The sequence below is a fragment of the Oncorhynchus mykiss genome, chromosome 26 (assembly GCF_057628025.1).
Source record: "Oncorhynchus mykiss isolate SJ-2025 chromosome 26, ASM5762802v1, whole genome shotgun sequence".
In the NCBI taxonomy this organism is placed as follows: Eukaryota; Metazoa; Chordata; class Actinopteri; order Salmoniformes; family Salmonidae; genus Oncorhynchus; species Oncorhynchus mykiss.
In genome coordinates this window covers 3,287,584-3,310,796 of record NC_143047.1, presented here as the reverse complement: position 1 = coordinate 3,310,796, position 23,213 = coordinate 3,287,584, and the positions used below count along the sequence as shown (strand labels likewise).

Here is a 23,213-nt window from a genome sequence, read left to right as displayed (position 1 = left end):
CAAGCCAAAACATTCCCAGTCCATTCTCAAACACGTAGTACTACAGTGTCTACAGACAGGAGAGGCATATAGCCCACAAACGATCCGGATTACCTGATTAGCTATCCTCTCCATCTCTTTCCTGCCAGTGTCACCTGCCAACAGAAGAGAGAAAGAAAGGGAGGGAAAGGAAGACGGTGACGGGGAAAAGAGGATAGAAGGGGCAGAGGTGTAGGGGAGCTGCACCGGAGTAGGTGGCAGTTAGATGTCGTCAATGTGCCAATTAGGCTGGCAGCAAGTTGGCAGGAAACGCACACATACGCACTCATACATATATACATATATATACATATATATATATATACATATATATATATGTGTGTGTGTGTGTATATACAGTATATGTATATATACACACACACACACCTGTAACTTCCCCAGTTCTCATCAAATGAGCCCAATATCACCGTACAGATCATATCTTAATTTGATCATCCTGTTGTTGCAATATTTTTCCTGCACAGTATGTATCGTGTTCAAGGTTTAAAAAGGCTTCTGGGGTTTTTAATTTCTAGGTTTACATTTTCAGACTTGATTTGCCCTCACAAAAAATGTATAAACCCCTAAAAAAATGTATAATAATTATAATCAACATAATAATTCACATTCCCTGTTGCTGCGGGATTATTTTCCTGCTGTGAGAAACTGGGTCAAATTAATATACGGTAGTAGTGGGAGCGATGGAGGGATATAGAGGAAAGATTTTCATGGACATGAAAGCTGTTGAAATTACAACCACACTGGAAATAGGGAGATTACACTGACAGGGAGATATACAGAGATAAGATATAAAGTAAGAAATGACAGACTGAAAGAGAGAGAAAGTGGAAAAAGAGGAAGAAAGACAGGCAGAAGGAAAGACAAGAAAAATTAAGTAGCCTTGTCAAAATCTCTCTCGCTCCCTCTCTCTAACTTTCCCGTTAGACAGCATAATATGACATTTGATTACAGCCTCACAATGTAACATTAGTGCCAGTTAGACACATTTTAAGAACCAGAGTTTGTGAGATTATGTTGTGCCTACAATAGTATGTTGGCTCATAGCCACCAGCAGTCAGATGTCTAGGTCCTTGCTAGCTGGGCTACACATGTACAGTGCCTTGAAAAAGTATTCATCCCCATTTGCGTTTTTCCTATTTTGTTGCATTACAACTGTAATTTAAATGTATTTTTATTTGGATGTCATGTAATGTACATAAACAAATTAGTTTTTTCACTTCACCAATTTGGACAAACTTGTTTAAAAAATAATAAAACATGGAAAAGTGGTGTGCATATGTATTCACCCCCTTTGCAAGATCTGGGGCCACCAATTACCTTCAGAAATCACATAGTTAAATAAAGTCCATCTGTGCGCAATCTAAGTGTCACATGATCTTAGTATACATACGCCTGTTCTGAAAGGCCACATAGTCTGCAACATCACTAAGCAAGGGTCACCAACAAACAAGTGGCACCATAAAGATCAAGGAGCTCTCCAAACAGGTCAGGGACAAAGTTCTGGAGAAGTACAGATCAGGGTTGGGTTATAAAATATATCCAAAACTTTGAACATCCCACAGAGCACCATTAAATCCATTATTAAAAAATGGAATGAATATGGCACCATAACAAACCTGTGAAGAGAGGGACACCCACCAAAACCCAAGGAGGGCATTAATCAGAGAGGCAACAAAGAGACCAAAGATAACCCTGAAGGAGCTGCAAAGCTCCACAGCGGAGATTGGAGTATCTGTCCATAGGACCACTTTAAGCTGTACACTCTACAGAGCTGGGCTTTACAGAAGAGTGGCCAGAAAAAAGCCATTGCTTAAAGAAAAAAATAAGCAAGCATGTTTGGTGTTTTCCCAAAATTCATGTGGGAGTCTCCCCAAAGATATGGAAGAAGGTACTCTTTTCAGATGAGACTAAACTTGAGCTTTTTAGCAATCAAGGAAAACGCTATGTCTGGCGCAAACCCAAAAGTTCTCATCATCCTGAGAACACCATCCCCACAGTGAAGCATGGTGGTGGCAGCATCATGCTATGGGGATGTTTTTCATCGGCAGGGACTGGGAAACTAGTCAGAATTGAAGTAATGATAGATGGGGCTAAATACAGGGTAAATCTTTGATGGAAACCTGTTTCTGTCTTCCAGAGATTTGAGACTGGGATGGAGGTTCGCCTTCCAGCAAGACAATGACCCTAAGCATACTGCTAAAGCAACATTTGAGTGGTTTAAGGGGAAACATTTAAATGGCTTGGAATGGCCTAGTCAATGCCCAGACTTCAACTGAGAATATGTGGTATTACTTACAGATTGCTGTGCACCAGCGGAACCCATCCAATTTGAAGGAGCTGTTGCAGTTTTGCCTTGAAGAACGGGCAAAAATCCCAGTGGCAATGCACGCTCAAGTTCTGTTTCTTATTTCTTGTTTGTTTCAAAATAAATTATTTTTCATCTTCAAAGTGGTACAAACCACCCCAAAAATCTATATTAATTCCAGGATGTAAGGCAACAAAATAGGAAAAATGCCAAGGGATGATACTTTCGCAAGACACTGTAGGATCTTCTTTTTAGCCAGTTTACTACAGCAGGAAAATAATAAAAAATGTTTAGTGGTTGATACATTTTTCTTAAGTGAAAATCAAGTCTGAAATTTCAAGTTTAAAGAAGCCTTCTAAACCTCAAATACACTACAAGTTTTACATTTCGTGGTTGATCAAATTAAGATCCTACACCTTTCTGTCCAGTTGTTCCAATGAAACAAGTCTGGACCAGGTAAGGCATTGGTAACCTAACTACAAACTCAAAGGCAGCTATTTGAGGAAAACTAACAGCCTTTTGTCACACACTGTTGAGTAGCCTTTGTGTAGAAAGATGGGTTTAGGGTGCTTGTGTGTGTGTGTGTGTGAGATAGGAAAGAGAGATAATGCATTGTATACTGTACTCTTCGATCTCTTGAAGAAGAGAAGCCATCTAACCATACAATCTTTCCTGGGATAGTGGTCTGAAACCAGTGTGTTTTATTTTCGGGATAACAGTAAGGCTAATAATGAATATCCATTTTTTTTTGTAGAGGTTGATAAATGTTCTGTTATGGGAAAATCAAGTCTGATATTGTTTGGTGGAAATTACAAACTTTAGAAGCATTTGTAAATGGGCGGACTGATTTTTAGCCCAGTAGGCCTTTGGGAGCAAAATGATCATTACCTGGCTAATAATGGGGGCCTCAAGGAAAAACATTGACCAATGTCAGGGCCTTGAGGAAAAATGGTCCGGTGTGTTCGGTGGGCCGCCCCAATTTCTAAACCTCGGATACACTACAAGCTTGCACTTCCTACAGTGCAGAACAATTCCTGCAAAAACAGGAACATCAAATGAAGAACTGGCATCTGTAGAGGACTGCTCCTACAGCACATAAAACAGGAAGGTAGCCAAAATGACCCGAGTCATGCACGGAAACACACACACACACATTTTCCTGCCGCACCTATATGGGCAGGTAACCCTGTAGTGTAGATATTTTTCTGATTCATTTGTGGAGTGTCTCAGTAATGTATAAGGTACAGTAGGTGGAGACTGCGTAGTGCAGTCTAACCATTGTGAAGAAGGTCTTTACATAACCTTGGAGTTTTGTATAGTATTTGGATAAACATATTATTGATATTGACAAAGTGTGTGTGTGTGTGTGTGTGTGTTTCTAGACCTCGACAAACCCGTGCTGACAGTGCACCAGACCATCAGTGATGTGCGCGGAAGCTATTACCAGGAGAAGACGGTGTTCCTGCGCTGTACGGTCAACTCCAACCCCCCAGCCCGCTTCATCTGGAAACGTGGCAACACGCCCATAGAGCAGAGCAAGGATACCGGAGTGGACATCTACGAACCACTCTACACACAGGTACTGTAAGAGGACCAAACACAAGCACACAAGTTCACACTTCAAATTCAGCACAACCCATAGAACAGTATGGACAGAGGACCACGGCATACACATAAACATGCACACACAAATGATCCACAACCATAGAAATAGATATAGGACTCATCTTTGTACCTGTGCCATTATGGCATCTGTGACCTCTCCATTTTTAAGTAGTCAATTTTCTTATTTTGTGTTTGAAAAAAGGGTGGGGCTAATATTGGTTATTTACCTCCACCTGCAGTACTGGGGTCCTGTACCAAATCTTGTCATTAATTTATTTTGGCCACTAGATAGCGGTGAAATAGCTTAAAGCCATTTACAAACTATAGGCAACCCAATTTACAATATGAAGAAGACAGTGCTCTGATCATTGGCTGATCGCTCCCAACAAATAGGAATCCCCACCCTGTTGACTACTTTAAAATGCTGGAGGTCTTAGGTCTTCAATGGCAATGCCCGTGCTAAAATGGGTTATATCCATCTAGTCCTTTTATATATCTCTATGACCACAACCCGTAAGAGAGAGCAAGCATAAAAGTGTGCTTCTACGAGCCACTCTACACACAGGTATTGGATGTATGAGGAAAACACACGTATACACCATATATAACTGGGTAAAACCGTCAACCTATTGTGAATGCACCGTAGTTGTTCTGCCAGTGCCAGGTGGCCCTTCATTGTGTTTACGTTCACACTTCACCTCAACCCATAGAGCAGCGCAGAGATACAGCCTCCCATAGATGGGCCTAATCACAAACATACCCATGCTCACATCATATTGGACAAAGCAAGGATATTGGAGTGAATGTCTTTGAACCGCCATGCAGACAAGTATAGGCACACACTCTAACATTCCAGACTAAACGTAACAAACAGTACAGCAAGGATAACGTAGTAGAACATACTTCGTATACCAAACACAGACCTTATCCATGTGTTCATCCTTGAACACGTCACACTATGCACACATACACACAAGTTGAGATGACTACACTGCCTGGAGTTACCCTGGATTGTAAACTGTCATGGTCAAAACATATTGATACAACAGTAGCTAGGACGGGGAGAAGTCTGTCCATAATAAAGTGCTGCTCTGCATTCTTAACAGCACTATCAACAAGGCAGGTCCTACAGGCTCTAGTTTTGTCGCACCTGGACTACTGTTGAGTCGTGTGGTCAGGTGCCACACAAAAATGACTTTTTGCAATTGGCACAGAACAGGGCAGCATGGCTGGCCCTTGGATGTACACAGAGAGCAAACATGAATAATATGCATGCCAATCTCTCATGGCTCAAAGTAGAGAAGAGATTGACTTCATCACTACTTGTATTTGTATTGACATTTTTAATGCACCGAGCTGTCTGTTTAAACGACTAGCTCACAGCACAGGCACCCATGCATACCCCACAAGGCATGCCACCAGAGGTCTCTTCACAGTCCCCATGTCCAGAACAGACTGGGTGGTGCACAGTACTGCATAAAGCCATAACTACATGGAACTCTATCCCACATCAGGTAACTGATGCAGCAGTAGAATCAGATTTAAAAGAACAGATAAAAAATCTATCTTATGGAACAGCAGGGACTGTGAAGCAACACAAACATAGGCACAGAAACATGCATACACACACATGATAACATTTCATTTTCTAATAATTGCGCCAACAGTTGTTGCCTTCTCACCAAGCTGCTTGCCTATTGTCCTATAGGCCATCCCAGCCTTATGCAGATCTACAATCTTATTCCTGATGTCCTTACACAGCTCTCAGGTCTTGGCCATTGTGGAGAGGTTGGAGTCTGTTTGATTGAGTGTGTGGACAGGTGTCTTTTATACATGTAACGAGTTCAAACAGGTGCAGTTAATACAAGTAATGAGTGGAGAACAGGAGGGCTTCTTAAAGAAAAACTAACAGGTCTGTGAGAGCCGGAATTCTTACTGGTTGGTAGGTGATCAAATACTTATGTCATGCAAATTAATTACTTAAAAATCATACAATGCGATTTTCTGGATTTTTGTTTTAGATTCCGTCTCTCACAGTTGAAGTGTACCTATGATAAAAGTTACAGACCTCTACATGCTTTGTAAGTAGGGAAACCTGCAAAATCGGCAGTGTACTTGTTCTCTCCACTGTATACGTATGTGTATATATATATATGTGTATATATGTACATGCACACAGCACTTCATCTGTTCACAGGTTAAAAATCACCTTTGACTCACATTCCACTGTCATAGCTGAGCCTCTCTTCTCAAATCACAAGAAAGCAATATGTGGAATATGTCACGTTAGTACAACAATTGAAAAGCATCCAACAACATAGCTGTGGGATAGTCCATTGTTTAGCCAGTATACCCCTAAATGGACTTCAAGGTTCAGCCACTCGACAGGGACTATAGCAGCTACTGCAGTGGGACTCGATGCTTACAGACAGCAAAACACAGATTCTGGTTGCAAACAGCACACACACGCACACAAGCAAACTCTCTTTCATACAAACATGCACACACAGGCAGCTGTTAAACTCTGAGTCAGTCAGTACACTATCAGGGTTGGTTCAGTTACTTTCTAAATGTAATCTGTTTCAGTTACCTGTCCAATATTGTAATCATTAATGTAACTTTGGATTACCCAAACTCAGTAAACGTAAAATGAGTACTTTTAGATTACTTTCCCCCTAAGAGTCATTAGAAGACAAAAATGAATATTACCAGTTGAACGACATCTATTGTAAGACAAATGTACTTTAGAGTTTACTGGCCATAAATGGATGTTGCATTTTACTTTATGGTTATGTAGGCTTCTAACCCATTGTTTTTTACTTCAGTACAGATAATACAACTATTAGGCTATCTAGTTACATTTAAAAAAAGTCAGATTTCCAGACAGTCCAATTAATTAAATACCCCTTGATTTATTTTCTTATTTATGTATATGTATTATTTACGTTTTTTGTTGGTGACACCATATAATTATGAAATTCAACACTTAATTTAATAGGACCTATGTGTGACACTTTGATATCTTGATCATTTGCAGCTGTTGAAGTCTATCAAAAGTGTGCAAGTTTAACCATGTGTCCATTAGGCCTTTGGACATTTCTTTAAATCAGCACAAATTAGATTGAGCAACTAATGCCCTACACATGGTCTTCTGATATTAAACTTATTTTTGACAATATGTGTGGAGCACAATACCACCGAAGTTGGCTGGGATACACAGCTATATGTAGCTAGTGCAACAGCACCGTTTTCACTGGCTGTCCATGGGTCGCATAAAAAATGATTGATAGGTAGCTTAGCCTACACATTTTCAATTCAACCGTTATTGCGTTAACATACAGTTACACATTTGTGAACAGCCATCCACAAAAAATACGCAAATAATTGAGAGAGCAGCAGTTTTATTCAATAAATTGCTACTGTAGGTAGATATCAATAATGGGCCTAAGTAAGTGATATCCTAACTTTAAACATCATCTATCTGAGCAGCTAACCGATCGCTGCAGCTGTACATAGTACATCTGTAAATAGCCCACCCAATCTACCTACCTCATCACCGTATTGTTTTAATTTACTTTTTCTGATCTTTTGCACACCAGTATTTCTACTTGCACATCCTCATCTGCTCATCTATCACTCCAGTGTTATTTTTTATTTTTTTTAGAGGGTGGATCAGCTTAATATTGCGGAAAGAATGTTGCTTCCAATGTAATTGTCTGCATCATTTCCAATCCCCCATATTTTTGGGGTAAATATATATATCCATACACGCATGCATACATATACACATATATACATACACATACCTATATAGACATACTTTTTTAAAGAATATACCTTTATTATTATTCCGCAAACCCTACCGCCGATCCCCCAATTGGAGTAAACTAATAAACACTTCTGCTTTTACTTTCAAGTTATACATCTTATACACATTTTACAGACACAGTCTACTTTACAATAGTTCTCTCTTGTTTGTTCTTAGTCCTTCCTCTATTTCTGACGTCCATCCAGTTTGTATTTGTAACTATGCTATTTCACAGTTCCGAACCTATATACAGATCCCATATGCTTTGCATTGTTTATCTTGTTATTAGTCCCAGTGTTAATTTGCTAAACTGTAATTACTTTGCTACTATGGCCTATTTATTGCCTTAACTCCTCACTCCATCTGCACACACTGTATATAGACTTTATTTTTGTTCTATTGCTATTGACTGTACGCTTGTTTATTCCATGTGTTGTTGTTTGTGTCACACTGCTTTGCTTTATCTTGGCCAGGTCGCAGTTGTAAATGAGAACTTGTTCTCAACTAGCTTTCGTGGTTAAATAAAGGTTCAATAAATACATATCCATATAGCCCGTCGGCTACACCACTGCTGTCGTCCTTACCTTGAAGCGTTAATTCAAGTTGGCCATATAATATTTTATCCCGACAGCAGTCGCACCATTGGAAGACACAGGCTTTCACTATAGCCTACAAAATCATATTCCTGCGCTTTTTCCCGCAATCCATCAAATGCATTTGGTGTGTCATCATTGTGGTCTCAGACTCGTGGTCAGACTCGCTCATCCGGAACAAACTTAAACTTGGCATTTTTTCAATGCTGATTTGAATGTCATTAAGAAAAACGGAAAGGTGTCATCGTTTTTTCCCACACAAATGTCTATGCGTCTTGTTATTCCCTTAAAAGGGGAGATGGATCTCAGGCCATCACTTCTAATTCACCGGTCAGAGAATCCTAGAAGTGATCATCACATTTTTCAAAGTATCTGACATCTGATTACAATATTTTAGCTGGTAACGTAACAGATGACTCCCCGACCCCATCTAGCTACTAGCATTGTTTCCTCTGTTCTCCTTTAATTGAAATAGCTGTATGGTCTGCTACAAAGGGCCACCCTGAGAGCACAATTAGCCAGAGTAGCTCTTCCCACGCTACGACATTGGAAGAATGAGACAGGAAAAATCCCAATCAGTCAGCCAAGCCTTATATCCCAAATGGCACCCTATTCCCTTTTTATTGCACTACTTTCGACAAGGGCCCACAGGGCTCTGGTCAAAAGTAGTGCATTATGTAGGGAATAGATTGTCATTTGGGACGCACACCCAGGCATAGACGGGTGGAATAGGCAGCCTTGGGAATGAAGTATGAACTGGCTTATCTGGGAATCATTATTGGAGTAGAGTTTGAAAAGCTCTATGTAGTTCTATGGACTGCAGAGACAGATGAAGCGAGGGGGGAAGCGAGAGAGCGAGATAGTGAGAGAGGATGGACAGAGAGGGGAATGGAAAGTGAAAGAGATATATGGGAAAAAAATATGGATTTGTTATTCTAATGATGATATTTCATTTGGCTGATGGTCTCATCCAAAATAAATGTTGAATCCTTTAATCAGATATATTCTCTCTGCTCTATGATATTTGGACATTGGTGTGTGTGGCCACTTTCAAACACTTTTGTGTTTAACTCTCCTGTTGGGTTCGTTTCATGTTAATTTATTCTGTGTTCACGGTCCAAAATGACCGCCCAATTATAGCTGAATATAAATCCATAATAATACATACATCATCACCTAATGTTGTGTTAGATCTTTTTATCAACTTAAGTTGTTGTGAACATTACAAAATGTTAACTTCTATTTGCTATTTATGACCTGTAGGCCTCATTGCCCTGAGCTCATACAACTCATTTTTGAGTAAAAAAAGCATAATCTATGGATTATTTTGACTATAACAAATACTCAGATGAAACGTATTGTGCTATTTATCACAGACTACTTTATGTCAAAGTTTAACAAGGACATGGACAAAGGACAAAATGGCGCCAGAGCAGAAGGCAGACGTTTTACGCGCCCCCAACCGATTGTGCTTTTTTGTTTGTTTATCTGCGTTGTTTGTAATGTTTTTTTTTACTCTTTTTGTACATAATGTTGCCGCTACTGTCTCTTATGACCGAAAATAACTTTTAGACATCAGGACTGCGATTACTCACCATAGACTAGCAGAATCGTTTTTTATCTTCCACATCTCTGACGAGCCCGAGGCGGAGGATATACGGCTACCTCGGGAACAGGCAGTTCCCGAGGTAGTTCCCGAGGCACCCCAGTGATCTGCGTGAAGAGGAGGAGGAGAAAGAGAGAGCGGAGGGTGTGCTGCCTTCTGAGGAGTAGGAGGCAATCGAATAAACCCCCACTCCCCACAATTCTGCTCGCAAACATGCAATCTTTGGACAATAAAATGGAGAAGTTATTGGGAAGATTAAACTACCAACAGGACATTAAAACCTGTAACATCCTATGCTTCACGGAGTCGTGGCTGAACGAAGACAATATCGACATACAGCTGGCTGGTTATACGATATACCGGCAGGATAGAACAGCGGCGGCGGTCTATGTATTTTTGTAAACAACAGCTGGTACACGATATCTAAGGAAGTCTCGAGCCATTGCTCGCCTACGGGAGAGTTTCTCATAAGCTACAGACCACATTACCTACCAAGAGAGTTTTCATCTATATTCTTTGTAGCTGTTTACATACCACCACCGTCAAAGGCTGACACTAAGATAGCAATGAATGAGCTGTATTCCTCCATAAGCAAAAAATAAAATGCTCACCCAGAGGCAGCGCTCCAAGTAGCTGGGGACTTTAATGCAGGGAAACTTAAATCAGTTTTACCTCATTTCTATCAACATGTTAAATGTGCAACCAGAGCGAAAAAAACTCTGGACTACCTATACTCCACACACAGAGATGCATACCAAGCTCTCCCTCGCCTTCCATTTGGCAAATCTGACCATAATTAAATCCTCTTGATTCCTGCTTACAAGCAAAAATTAAAGCAGGAAACACCAGTGACTAGATAAAAAAAAAGGTGGTCAGATGACTCTGCTAGCACAGACTGGAATACGTTCTGTGATTCCTCCAATGGAATTGAGGAGTACACCACATCTGACATTGGCTTCATCAATAAGTGCATCGATGACATCATCCCCACATGACCGTACGTACATACCCCAACCAGAAACCAACCGCTTTCAAGGAGTGTGACTCTAACCCGGAAGCTTATAAGAAATCCCGCTATGCCCTCTGACAAACCATCATACAGGAAAAGTGTCAGTACAGGACTAAGATCGAGTTGTAGTGCACCGGCTCTGTGAGCAGGGCCTGCAAACCATTACAGACTACAAAGGGAAGCACAGCCGAGCGCTGCCTAGTCTCAGGAGCCTACCTGACGAGCTAAACTACTTCTACGCTCACTTCGAGGCAAAAACCACTGAAACATGTATGAGAGCACCAGCTGTACCGGAAGACTGTGTAGATCACTCTCTCCGCAGCCGATGTGAGTAAGACCATTGGTCAACAACAGGTCAACGTTCACAAGGCCGCAGGATTACAGATTACCAGGACATGCACTGCGAGCTTGCGCTGACCAACTAGCATGTGTCTTCACTGACATTTTCAACCTCTCCCTGTCCGAGTCTGTAATACCAACATGTTTTAATCAGACCACCATAGTGCCTGTGCAGAACACGAAAGTAACCTGCCTAAATGACTACCGACCCGGAGCACTCATGTCAGTAGCCATGAAGTTTTTTGAAAGGCTGGTCATGGCTCACATCAACACCATCATCCCAGAAACCCTAGACCCACTCCAATTTGCATACCGTCCCAACAGATCCACAGATGAAGCAGTCTCTATTGCACTCCACACTGCCCTTTCCCAATTGGACAACGAGAACACCTACAGTTGAAGTCGGAAGTTTAAATGTAATTGGCTAAGGTGTATGTAAACTCAGTTTTTCACAATTCCTGACATATAATCCAAATAAAACTCCCTGTCTTAGGTCAGTTAGGATCACCACTTCATTTTAAGAATGTGAAATGTTAGAATAATAGTAGAGAGTGATATTATTTCAGCTTTTATTTCTATCATCACATTCCCAGTGGGTCAGAAGTTTACATACACTCAATTAGTATTTAGTAGCATTGCCTTTAAATTGTTTATCTTGGGTCAAACCTTTCAGGGAAGCTTCAAAAGCTTCCCATAATAAGTTGGGTTAATTTTGGTCCATTCATCCTGACAGAGCTGGTGTAACTGAGTCAGGTTTGTAGGCCTCCTTGCTCACACACGCTTTTTCATTTCTGCCCACAAATGTTCTATGTGATTGAGGTCAGGGCTTTGTGATGGCCACTCCAATACCTTGACTTTGTTGTCCTTAACCATTTTGCCAAAACTTTGAAAGTATGCTTGGGGTTATTGTCCATTTGGAAGACCCATTGGTGACCAAGCTTTAACTTCCTGACTGTCTTGAGATGTTGCTTCAATATAGCTACATCATTTTCTTTCCTCATGAAGCCATCTATTTTGTGAAGTGCACCAGTCCCTCCTGCAGCAAAGCACCCCCACAACATTATGCTGCCACCCCCGTGCTTCACAGTTGGGATGGTGTTCTCCGGCTTGTAAGCCTCCGGCTTGTAAGTCCCCCCCCCCCCCCTTTCTCCAAACATAATAATGGTCATTATGGCCAAAAAGTTATATTTTTGTTTCATCAGACCATAGGACATTTCTCCAAAAAGTACGATCTTGGTCCCCATGTGCAGTTGCAAACTGTAGTCTGGCTTTTTTAAATAGCGGTTTGGAGCAGTGGCTTCTTCCTTGCTGAGCGGCCTTTCAGGTTATGTCGATATATGACTTGTTTTACTGTGGATATAGATACTTTTTTGCCTTTCTCCAGCATCTTCACAAGGTCCTTTGCTGTTGTTCTAGGATTGACTTGCACTTCTCTCAACAAAGTACGTTCATCTCTAGGAGACAGAACGCGTCTCCTTCCTGAGCGGTATGAGGGCTATGTGGTCCCATGGTGTTTATACTTGCGTACTATTGTTTGTACAGATGAACTTGGTGCCTTCAGGCATTAGGAAATTGCTCCCAAGGATGAACCAGACTTGTGGAGGTCTACAATTTTGTTCTGATGTCTTGGCTGATTTCTTTTGATTTTCCCATGATGTCAAGCAAAAAAGCACTGAGTTTGAATGTAGTCCTTGAAATACATCCACATGTACACCTTCAATTGACTCTACTGATGTCAATTAGCCTATCAGAAGCTTCTTAAGCCATGACACAATTTTCTGAAATTGTCTAACTTATTTAAAGGCACAGCCAACATAGAGTATGTAAACCTCTGAACCCTCTGAAATTGTGATACAAGTACAATAATCTGTCTGTAAACAATTTTGGAATAATTACTTGTCTCATGCACAAAGTAGATGTCCTAACCTACTTGCCAAAACTATAGTTTGTTAACAAGACATTTGTGGAGTGGTTGAAAAATGAGTTTTAATAACTCCAACCTAAGTGTATGTAAACTTCCGACTTCAACTGTATGTGAGAATGCTATTCATTGACTACAGTTCAGTGTTCAACACCATAGTGCCCTCCAAGCTCATCAATAAGCTAAGGACCCTGGGACTAAACACCTCCCTCTGCAACTGGATCCTGAACTTCCTGACGGGCCGCCCCCAGGTGGTAAGGGTAGGTAACAACACATCTGCCACGCTGATACCCTCAACACAGGGGCCCCTCAGGGGTGCGTGCTCAGCACCATCCTGTACTCCCTGTTCACTCATGACTGCACGGCCAGGCACGACCCCAACACCATCATTACATTTCCCGATAACACAACCGACAACAATGAGACAGCCTATAGGGAGGAGGTCAGAGACCTGGCCGTGTAGTACCAGGACAACAACCTCTACCTCAATGTGATCAAGACAAAGGAGATGATTGTGAACTACAGCAAAAAGAGGACCGAGCATGCCCACATTCTCATTGACGGCGCTGCAGTGGAACAGGTTGAGAGCTTGACGTTCCTTGGTGTCCACATCACCAACAAACTAACATGGTCCAAGCACACCATGACAGTCGTGAAGCGGGCACAACAAAACCTATTCCCCCTCAGGAGACTGAAAAGATTTGGCATGGCTCCTCAGATCCTCAAATGGTTCTACAGCTGCACCATCGAGAGCGTCTTGACTGGTTGCATCACTGCCTGGTATTGCAACTGCTCGGCCTCCATCCGCAAGGCACTACAGATGGTAATGCGAATGGCCCAGTACATCACTGGGGCCAATCTTCCTGCCATCCAGGACCTCTATACCAGGCGGTGTCCGAGGAAGGCCCTGAAAATTGTCAAAGACTCCAGCCTCCGTAGTCATAGACTGTTCTCTCTGCTACCACATGGCAAGCGGTACCAGAGCGCCAAGTCTAGGTCAAAGAGGCTTCTAAACAGCTTCTAACCACAAGCCATAAGACTCCTGAACATCTAGTCAAATGGCTACCCAGACTATTCACATTGCCCCCCCCCCCCCTCTCTACACCACTACCACTCTCTGTTGTAATCTATGCATAGTCACTTTAATAATAATAATTAATACTGGTAGTACATACTACCTTAACTAACCGGTGCCCCCACACATTGACTCTGTACTGGCACCCCCCTGTATGTAGCGTCCACATTGACTCTGTACCAGCACCTCCCTGTATATATTGTTATTTTTTTACTGCTCCTCTTTAATTACTTGTTACTTTTATCTCTTATTCTTTTTCATATTTTGTTTAAACTGCACTGTCGGTTAGGGGCTCTTAAGTAAGCATTTCACTGTAAGGTCTACTACACCTGTTGTATTTGGCGCATGTGACTAATAAAATGTAATTTGATTTGTTTTGAAACCAATTCAAATGTTTAAATAGTGTCAGGATTTTATGTCATCATCCTGGGATATGGCGTATTTCATTGGCCCTGGGGTCATCCTGATAACATTTTCAACTGAATGCCGACTTCTCCTCTCAGGTAGGGATGAAGACCAGGACAAATTCCCATTCTAAATCAAATCAAATCAAATTTTATTTGTCACATACACATGGTTTGCAGATGTTAATGCGAGTGTAGCGAAATGCTTGTGCTTCTAGTTCCGACAATGCAGTAATAACCAACAAGTAAACTAACTAACAATTCCAAAACTACTGTCTTATACACAGTGTAAGGGGATAAAGAATATGTACATAAAGATATATGGATGAGTGATGGTACAGAGCAGCATAGGCAAGATACAGTAGATGGTATCGAGTACAGTATATACATATGAGATGAGTATGTAAACAAAGTGGCATAGTTAAAGTGGCTAGTGATACATGTATTACATAAGGATGCAGTAGATGATATAGAGTACAGTATATACGTATACATATGAGATGAATAATGTAGGGTATGTAGACATTATATTAGGTAGCATTGATTAAAGTGGCTAGTGATATATTTTACATCATTTCCCATCAATTCCCATTATTAATGTGGCTGGAGTTGAGTCAATGTGTTGGCAGCAGCCATTCAATGTTAGTGATGGCTGTTTAACAGTCTGATGGCCTTGAGATAGAAGCTGTTTTTCAGTCTCTCGGTCCCAGCTTTGATGCACCTGTACTGACCTCGCCTTCTGGATGATAGCCAGGGTGAACAGGCAGTGGCTCGGGTGGTTGTTGTCCTTGATGATCTTTATGGCCTTCCTGTAACATCGGGTGGTGTAGGTGTCCTGGAGGGCAGGTAGTTTGCCCCCGGTGATGCGTTGTGCAGACCTCACTACCCTCTGGAGAGCCTTACGGTTGTGGGCGGAGCAGTTGCCGTACCAGGCGGTGATACAGCCCGCCAGGATGCTCTCGATTGTGCATCTGTAGAAGTTTGTGAGTGCTTTTGGTGACAAGCCGAATTTCTTCAGCCTCCTGAGGTTGAAGAGGCGCTGCTGCGCCTTCTTCACGATGCTGTCTATGTGAGTGGACCAATTCAGTTTGTCTGTGATGTGTATGCCGAGGAACTTAAAACTTACTACCCTCTCCACTACTGTTCCATCGATGTGGATAGGGGGGTGTTCCCTCTGCTGTTTCCTGAAGTCCACAATCATCGTTGACGTTGAGTGTGAGGTTATTTTCCTGACACCACACTCCGAGGGCCCTCACCTCCTCCCTGTAGGCCGCCTTGTCGTTGTTGGTAATCAAGACTACCACTGTTGTGTCGTCCGCAAACTTGATGATTGAGTTGGAGGCGTGCGTGGCCACGCAGTCGTGGGTGAACAGGGAGTACAGGAGAGGGCTCAGAACGCACCCTTTTGGGGCCCCAGTGTTGAGGATCAGCGGGGTGGAGATGTTGTTGCCTACCCTCACCACCTGGGGGCGGCCCGTCAGGAAGTCCAGTACCCAGTTGCACAGGGCGGGGTCGAGACCCAGGGTCTCGAGCTTGATGACGAGCTTGGAGGGTACTATGGTGTTGAATGCCGAGCTGTAGTCGATGAACAGCATTCTCACATAGGTATTCCTCTTGTCCAGATGGGTTAGGGCAGTGTGCAGTGTGATTGAGATTGCATCGTCTGTGGACCTATTTGGGCGGTAAGCAAATTGGAGTGGGTCTAGGGTGTCAGGTAGGGTGGAGGTGATATGGTCCTTGACTAGTCTCTCAAAGCACTTCATGATGACGTTAGTCAGTGTTACGGGGCGGTAGTCGTTTAGCTCAGTTACCTTAGCTTTCTTGGGAACAGGAACAATGGTGGCCCTCTTGAAGCATGTGGGAACAGCAGACTGGTATAGGGATTGATTGAATATATCCGTAAACACACCGGCCAGCTGGTCTGCGCATGCTCTGAGGGCGCGGCTGGGGATGCCGTCTGGGCCTGCAGCCTTGCGAGGGTTAACACGTTTAAATGTTTTACTCACCTCGGCTGCAGTGAAGGAGAGTCCGCATGTTTTCGTTGCAGGCCGTGTCAGTGGCACTGTATTGTCCTCAAAGCGGGCAAAAAAGTTATTTAGTCTGCCTGGGAGCAAGACATCCTGGTCCGTGACCGGGCTGGTTTTCTTCTTGTAGTCCGTGATTGACTGTAGACCCTGCCACATACCTCTTGTGTCTGAGCCGTTGAATTGAGATTCTACTTTGTCTCTATACTGACGCTTAGCTTGTTTGATAGCCTTGCGGAGGGAATAGCTGTTTGTATTCGGTCATGTTACCAGTCACCTTGCCCTGATTAAAAGCAGTGGTTCGTGCTTTCAGTTTCACGCGAATGCTACCATCAATCCACGGTTTCTGGTTAGGGAATGTTTTAATCGTTGCTATGGGAACGACATCTTCAACGCACGTTCTAATGAACTCGCACACCGAATCAGCGTATTCGTCAATATTGTTATCTGACGCAATACGAAACATATCCCAGTCCACGTGATGGAAGCAGTCTTGGAGTGTGGAATCAGCTTGGTCGGACCAGCGTTGGACAGACCTAAGCGTGGGAGCTTCTTGTTTTAGTTTCTGTCTCTAGGCAGGGATCAGCAAAATGGAGTCATGATCAGCTTTTCCGAAAAGAGGGCGGGGCAGGGCCTTATATGCGTCGCGGAAGTTAGAATAACAATGATCCAAGGTTTTTCCAGCCCTGGTTGCGCAATCGATATGCTGATACAATTTAGGGAGTCTTGTTTTCAGACTAGCCTTGTTAAAATCCCCAGCTATAATGAATGCAGCCTCAGGATGTATGGATTCCAGTTTGCAAAGAGTCAAATAAAGTTTGTTCAGAGCCATCGATGTGTCTGCTTGGGGGGGAATATATACGGCTGTGATTATAATTGAAGAGAATTCTCTTGGTAGATAATGCGGTCGACATTTGATTGTGAGGAATTCTAAATCAGGTGAACAGAAGGATTTGAGTTCCTGTATGTTTCTGTGATCACACCACGTCTCGTTAGCCATAAGGCATACGCCCCCGCCGCTCTTCTTACCAGAAAGATGTTTGTTTCTGTCGGCGCGATGCGTGGAGAAACCCGCTGGCTGCACCGCCTCCGATAGCGTCTCTCCAGTGAGCCATGTTTCCGTGAAGCAAAGAACGTTACAGTCTCTGATGTCCCTCTGGAATGCTACCCTTGCTCCGATTTCATCAACCTTGTTGTCAAGAGACCGGACATTGGCGAGAAGAATGCTAGGGAGTGGTGCACGATGTGCCCGTCTCCGGAGTCTAACCAGAAGACCGCCTCGTTTCCCTCTTTTACGGAGTCGTTTTTTTGGGTCGCCGGCTGGGATCCATTCCGTTGTCCTGGTTGAAAGGCAGAACACAGAATCCACTTCGCGAAAATCATATTCTTGGTTGTACTGATGGTGAGTTGACGCTGATCTTATATTCAGTAGTTCTTCTCGACTGTATGTAATGAAACTTAAGATGACCTGGGGTACTAATGTAAGAAATAACAAAAAACTGCATAGTTTCCTAGGAACACGAAGCGTGGTGGCCATCTCTGTCGGCGCCAATTCTTTGACCGAATGTAGCCAGAAGGGGTGTAGCCAGAAGGGGTGTGTGTGTGTGTGTGTGTGTGTGTGTGTGTGTGTGTGTGTGTGTGTGTGTGTGTGTGTGTGTGTGTGTGTGTGTGTGTGTGTGTGTGTGTGTGCGTGTGCGTGCTCAAACATACATGCATGTGGGGGTCTGGGAGAGGAACTGTGTCCATCTGATGAATGGGCATGTGCCTGAACTCAATTTTATACACTAATTGTAGTCTCACCCATTCATTTCTAATGACCAGTAATTTTTGATCTGGAACACCACAGGTGTACAAAAGTTCAACAAAACACCCAAAATGTTATGAAAATCATCAAAATGTGTTTTGTTTGTTCACATGCCCTGTGTGGATATTGTCATGGAACCTTATGATAATCAGATTAAATTAACTGCATTGTTCAGAGAGAAAATTCAATTTGACCGGGACACAGCAGGAGGGTTAAAAGTGCATTTAGAAATGTGCCAACAGGGTATTTATGGTGTGTGTCTGAGATTGTGTAAATATACTGTGTGCTTGTGTTTTTGTGAAGATTATTCACAAGCGGTCAGTGAGGGTGTGTTACTGTTATATCTGTGTGACCAGTCCATGTTTTCTGTCACGCAGGGGGAGACCAAGGTGCTGAAGCTGAAGAACCTGAGGCCAAAGGACTTTGCAAACTACACGTGCGAGGTGACTGTTCGCAACGTGTGTGACATCCCTGAGAGCTCTGTCACCTTTCGGCTCACCAATGCTACCAGTAAGCCACACATCGTCCTCCCTTTCACTATTCTATACCCCTCTTTCATAATTTAATTTTAGTATGTTTTTAATTGAAGAGAAGACGGTAAAGACACAAAGGTTTGTCACAGGGTTCAAATCTGTGTGGTTAGGAAGAGCATACAGTACCAGTAAAACGTTTGGACACACCTACTCATTCAAGGGTTTTTGTTCATTTTTATTATTTTCTACATTGTAGAATCATACTGAGCTCATCAAAACTATGAAATAACACATATGGTATCAGCACCCAAAAACGTGTTAAACAAATGAAAATATATTTGAGATTCTTCAAAATTGCCACCCTTTGCCTTGATGACAGCTTTTAACACTCTTGGCATTCTCTCAACCAGCTTCTTGAGGTAGTCACCTGGAATGTATTTCAATTAACAGGTCTGCATTGTTAAAAGTGAATTTGTGGAATGTATTTCCTTCTTAATGCGTTTGAGACAATCAGTTGTGGTGTGACAAGGAAGTGGTGGTATACAGAAGATAGTCCTAGTTGGTAAAAGTCCATATTATGGTAAGAACAGCTACTATAAGCAAAGATAAATTTCAGTCCATCATTACTTTAAGACATGAAGGTCAGTCAATGTGGAAAATTCAAGTTTCTTCAAGTACAGTCGCAAAAAACACCAAGCACTATGATGAAACTGACTCTCATGAGGACTGCCACAAGAAAGGAAGACCCAGAGGTACCTCTGCTGCAGAGGATAAGTTCATTAGAGTTACCAGCCTCAGAAATTGCAGTCCAAATAAATGCTTCATAGACTTCAATTAACAGACACATCTCAACATCAACTGTTCGACTGTGTGAATCAGGCTTTCATGGTCAAATTGCTGCAAAGAAAACACTACTAAAGGACACCCATAAGAAGAAGAGACTTGATTTGGACAAGAAGCACGAGTAATAGACATTAGACCGGTGGAAATCTCTCTTTGGTCTGATGAGTCCAAATTTGAGATGTTTGGTTCCAACCTCTGTGTCTTTGTGAGACGTAGAGTAGGTGAACGGATGATCTCCACATGTGGTTCCCACTGTGAAGCATGGAGGAGGAGATGTGATGGTGTGGGGTTGCTTTGCTGGTGACACTGTCAGTGATTTATTTAAAATTCAAGGCACACATAACCAGCATGGCTACCACAGAATTCTGCAGCAATATGCCATCCCATCTGGTTTGCGCTTAGTCCCAGTATCATTTGTTTTTCAACAGGACAATGAACCAACACACCTCCAGGCTGTGTAAGGGCTATTTGGCCAAGAAGGAGAGTGATGGAGTGTTGCACCAGATGACCTGGCCTCCACAATCACCCAACCTCAACCCAATTGAGATGGTTTGGGATGAGTTGGACCACAGAGTGAAGGAAAAGCAGCCAACAAGTGCTCAGCATATGTGGGAACTCCTTCAAGATGGTTGGAAAAGCATTCCTCATAAAAGCAAAGGGTTTCTACTTTGAAGAATCTTAAATATATTTTGATTTGATTAACACTTTTTTGGTTACTACATGATTCCATATGTATGTGTTATTTCATGGTTTTGATGTCTTCATTATTATTCTACAAAGTAGAAAATAGTACAAATAAAGAAAAACCCTTGAATGAGTAGGTGTTCTAAAGCGTTTGACTGGTACTGTATGTGTTGAAGGGGGTGGTGTTTAACACTAGACCACCCCAGGCAACACCTCTCTCTCCTTTAATCTCCCTTTTTCTGTGTGAATCCATCCCTCACTCTCTTATTCCTTGTCTTGCTCTGTCTCACTGAACCATGCTCTGCTTTTTCCCCTTCCTCTCTTTCAAATCAAATGCAATTGTATTTGTCACATGCGCCGAATTCAACAGGTGTAGTGAGTTGAATTCCTTACCATGAAATGCTTACTTACAAGCCCTTAATTAACCAACAATGCAGTTCATATTCAGACACTCCATCTCATCCTCCCTCTCTCCCACTTTCCCCCTCCTGATATCTCATCTCTCGCTCACCCTCTCCAGTTCTCTCCAACTGCCTCTCTTTGAGGATTGCACTCCATCTCTTCTCCTTCTCCCCTTCCTTTTTCCTCAATGTCCATACCCCTCACTGTCTCTCTCTTTATTTTCTCTCCTCCTCGTTGACATACATCTCTCACTCCCTTGCTCCTCTCCTCTGTGTGTTACACTGTCTATCCGTCTTGTTATTCCCTTGCTGGGAGACACATCTCTGGCCCTCACTTCTAATTCACCTGTCATAGAACTCTTTTATCTCTCTTCACTCCGGCCCGTCTCCACGGCGATGTCATGTTACCACCGGCAAAGACGTTGCCGTTGACAACGCTGTCAGTTAGACTGCAGCCTCCCTCCGAAGGCCGCTTGCTCGGCAAACGAGAGCCAGAATCCTATCTTCTTTTTCATTCCCTTTCTTTTCTGTTTTTTTTTGCCACATTTCAAATGTCATCAGACGAACCTCCCCTTCCAAGAGCTGACCTATTCGTCTGTTTTAATGCAGCCTATATTTTTCTTTCTTTACAAGAATTGAAAGGCCATGATTGATGATAAGATAATACAGCTAATGTTATGGTTTGAAGTACCGGACAGTTAAATTAAAGGGTTCAAAGAATGCTCATTTGCATAATTAATTTAAGAGTCAATTCAGAAGAAACAACATGGGGTGGATGAGGTTAGCACTAGTCACGAGGCTAAATGTTTGGAAATCAATGTTTATTCCGGTCATTAGTGGTAACAAAAAAAGCAGGCGACGCGGCCAGAAAACATTTTGTAACACCTAATAAAGGGGAAAGTACCAGAGAGATGAGCTCTCCATTAACAGACAATGTTGTTTTTGTGGTATTCTCGCCGTCTTACTTTGCTTCGTGGTTGAGAACCCTTGTTTAGGGGGGGTCTGTGAACCCTTTGTCAAATTAGTGGGCTGAAAATGTATACAGCTTCAAACTGCGAACATATTGTTCTTTACATGTGGGATTCACTGAAATAAAATGCACAGATTCCCCCCCCCCCCCCCATCCCATAAGAGGCTGTGTGGCAAGCTTGCACGCTCTCTCTGACTGAGGAGAATTGTGAAAGGAGAGTAGGACACACAGGACTCAATACTTCTGTACCCTTGAGGATACCCACTCTGAAAAACAGACAAAAACAAACTCGCTTCCCTTAGTCCACAGCCAAGGCGAAAGCAAAAGAACAACAACACAAATTGGAATTTGGATCTGGTTTTAAGAGAGAGGCATAAAGCCGGATAAAGATGCAGAGGGACAAGAGGAATCAATCACATATTTTTTTGTTTTGTTTTTTGGCTTTTTATTTTATTTATTTGCTGTTGGACATGCAATTGAAACAAGGAATACAAATGGCCCATATTTCATCTTCCAAGCTCTGATGCAGGTCGGCACAAAGCAACCAATGAGAGCACTTGAATAAAATAAGCAAAACTCTTCAAGTTAGATGTACCTTTTTCTTTTGATAAAAACCTTGTTTTTATACTACAGTGCCTTCAGAAAGTATTCACACCCCTTTACTTTGTCCTTCTTTTTTTGTTACAGCCTGAATTTAAAATGGATTACATTGAGATTGTGTGTCACAGATCTATGCTCAATACCCCATGATGTCAAAGTGGAATTTTGTTTAAAGAAAATGTTTGAAATAAAAAAAATATGTCAATAAGCATTGAAGCCCTTTGTAATGACAAGCCTAAATAACTTCATTCTCATTCTGTTGTTCAATACTAGTGGTTGACTGATTACCCAAATCTCTGTACCTCACACATACTGACGATCTGTAAGGTCCTTCAATCGAATAGTGAATTTCAACCACAGATTCAACCACAAAGACCAGGGAGGTTTTCAATGCCTCGCAAAGAAGGACACAGATTTGGTAGATGTGTAACAATGTAAAAAGCACACTGAATATTACTTGAATCATGGTGAAGTTATTAATTACGCTTTGGATTGTGTATGAATAAACCCAGTCACTACAAAGATACAGGCATCTTTCCTAACTGCCAGAGAGGATAGAAACTGCTCAGGGATTTATGTGAGGCCAATGGTGATTTTAAAACAGTTTGAGTTTAATGATTGCGTTATGAGAACAAGCCTAAATGGAAGAGAAAGATGAACAAAGCCTGTACAGAATTAAAATATTCCAAAGCATGCATCCTGTCTGCAAC

The 23,213-nt window shown here is 42.2% G+C and overlaps 1 protein-coding gene and 2 long non-coding RNA genes across 4 annotated transcripts in view; 2 read left to right on the top strand and 1 right to left on the bottom strand.

Annotated features, from left to right (window-relative positions):
* The window catches only part of LOC149971351 (uncharacterized), a 34,394-nt gene extending 30,491 nt beyond the window's left edge, over positions 1-3,903 (bottom strand). The window contains exons 1-2 of the long non-coding RNA XR_016492163.1: positions 3,789-3,903; positions 94-3,378 (exon numbers count right to left, since the gene is read on the bottom strand). This is a non-coding gene — a long non-coding RNA (uncharacterized LOC149971351). The remainder of the gene's footprint in view (positions 1-93; positions 3,379-3,788) is intronic.
* LOC149971349 (uncharacterized) overlaps positions 1-23,213 on the top strand; it is an 812,381-nt gene that overhangs the window by 333,570 nt on the left and 455,598 nt on the right. The gene's annotated exons all lie outside the window — the stretch shown is intronic.
* The window catches only part of LOC110506257 (MAM domain-containing glycosylphosphatidylinositol anchor protein 1), a 399,885-nt gene that overhangs the window by 213,766 nt on the left and 162,906 nt on the right, over positions 1-23,213 (top strand). For both annotated transcript variants that reach the window (XM_090221721.1, XM_021585690.3), the window contains exons 5-6: positions 3,727-3,923; positions 18,910-19,042. In XM_090221721.1, the coding sequence (XP_090077847.1) occupies positions 3,727-3,923; positions 18,910-19,042 (330 nt within the window). The remainder of the gene's footprint in view (positions 1-3,726; positions 3,924-18,909; positions 19,043-23,213) is intronic.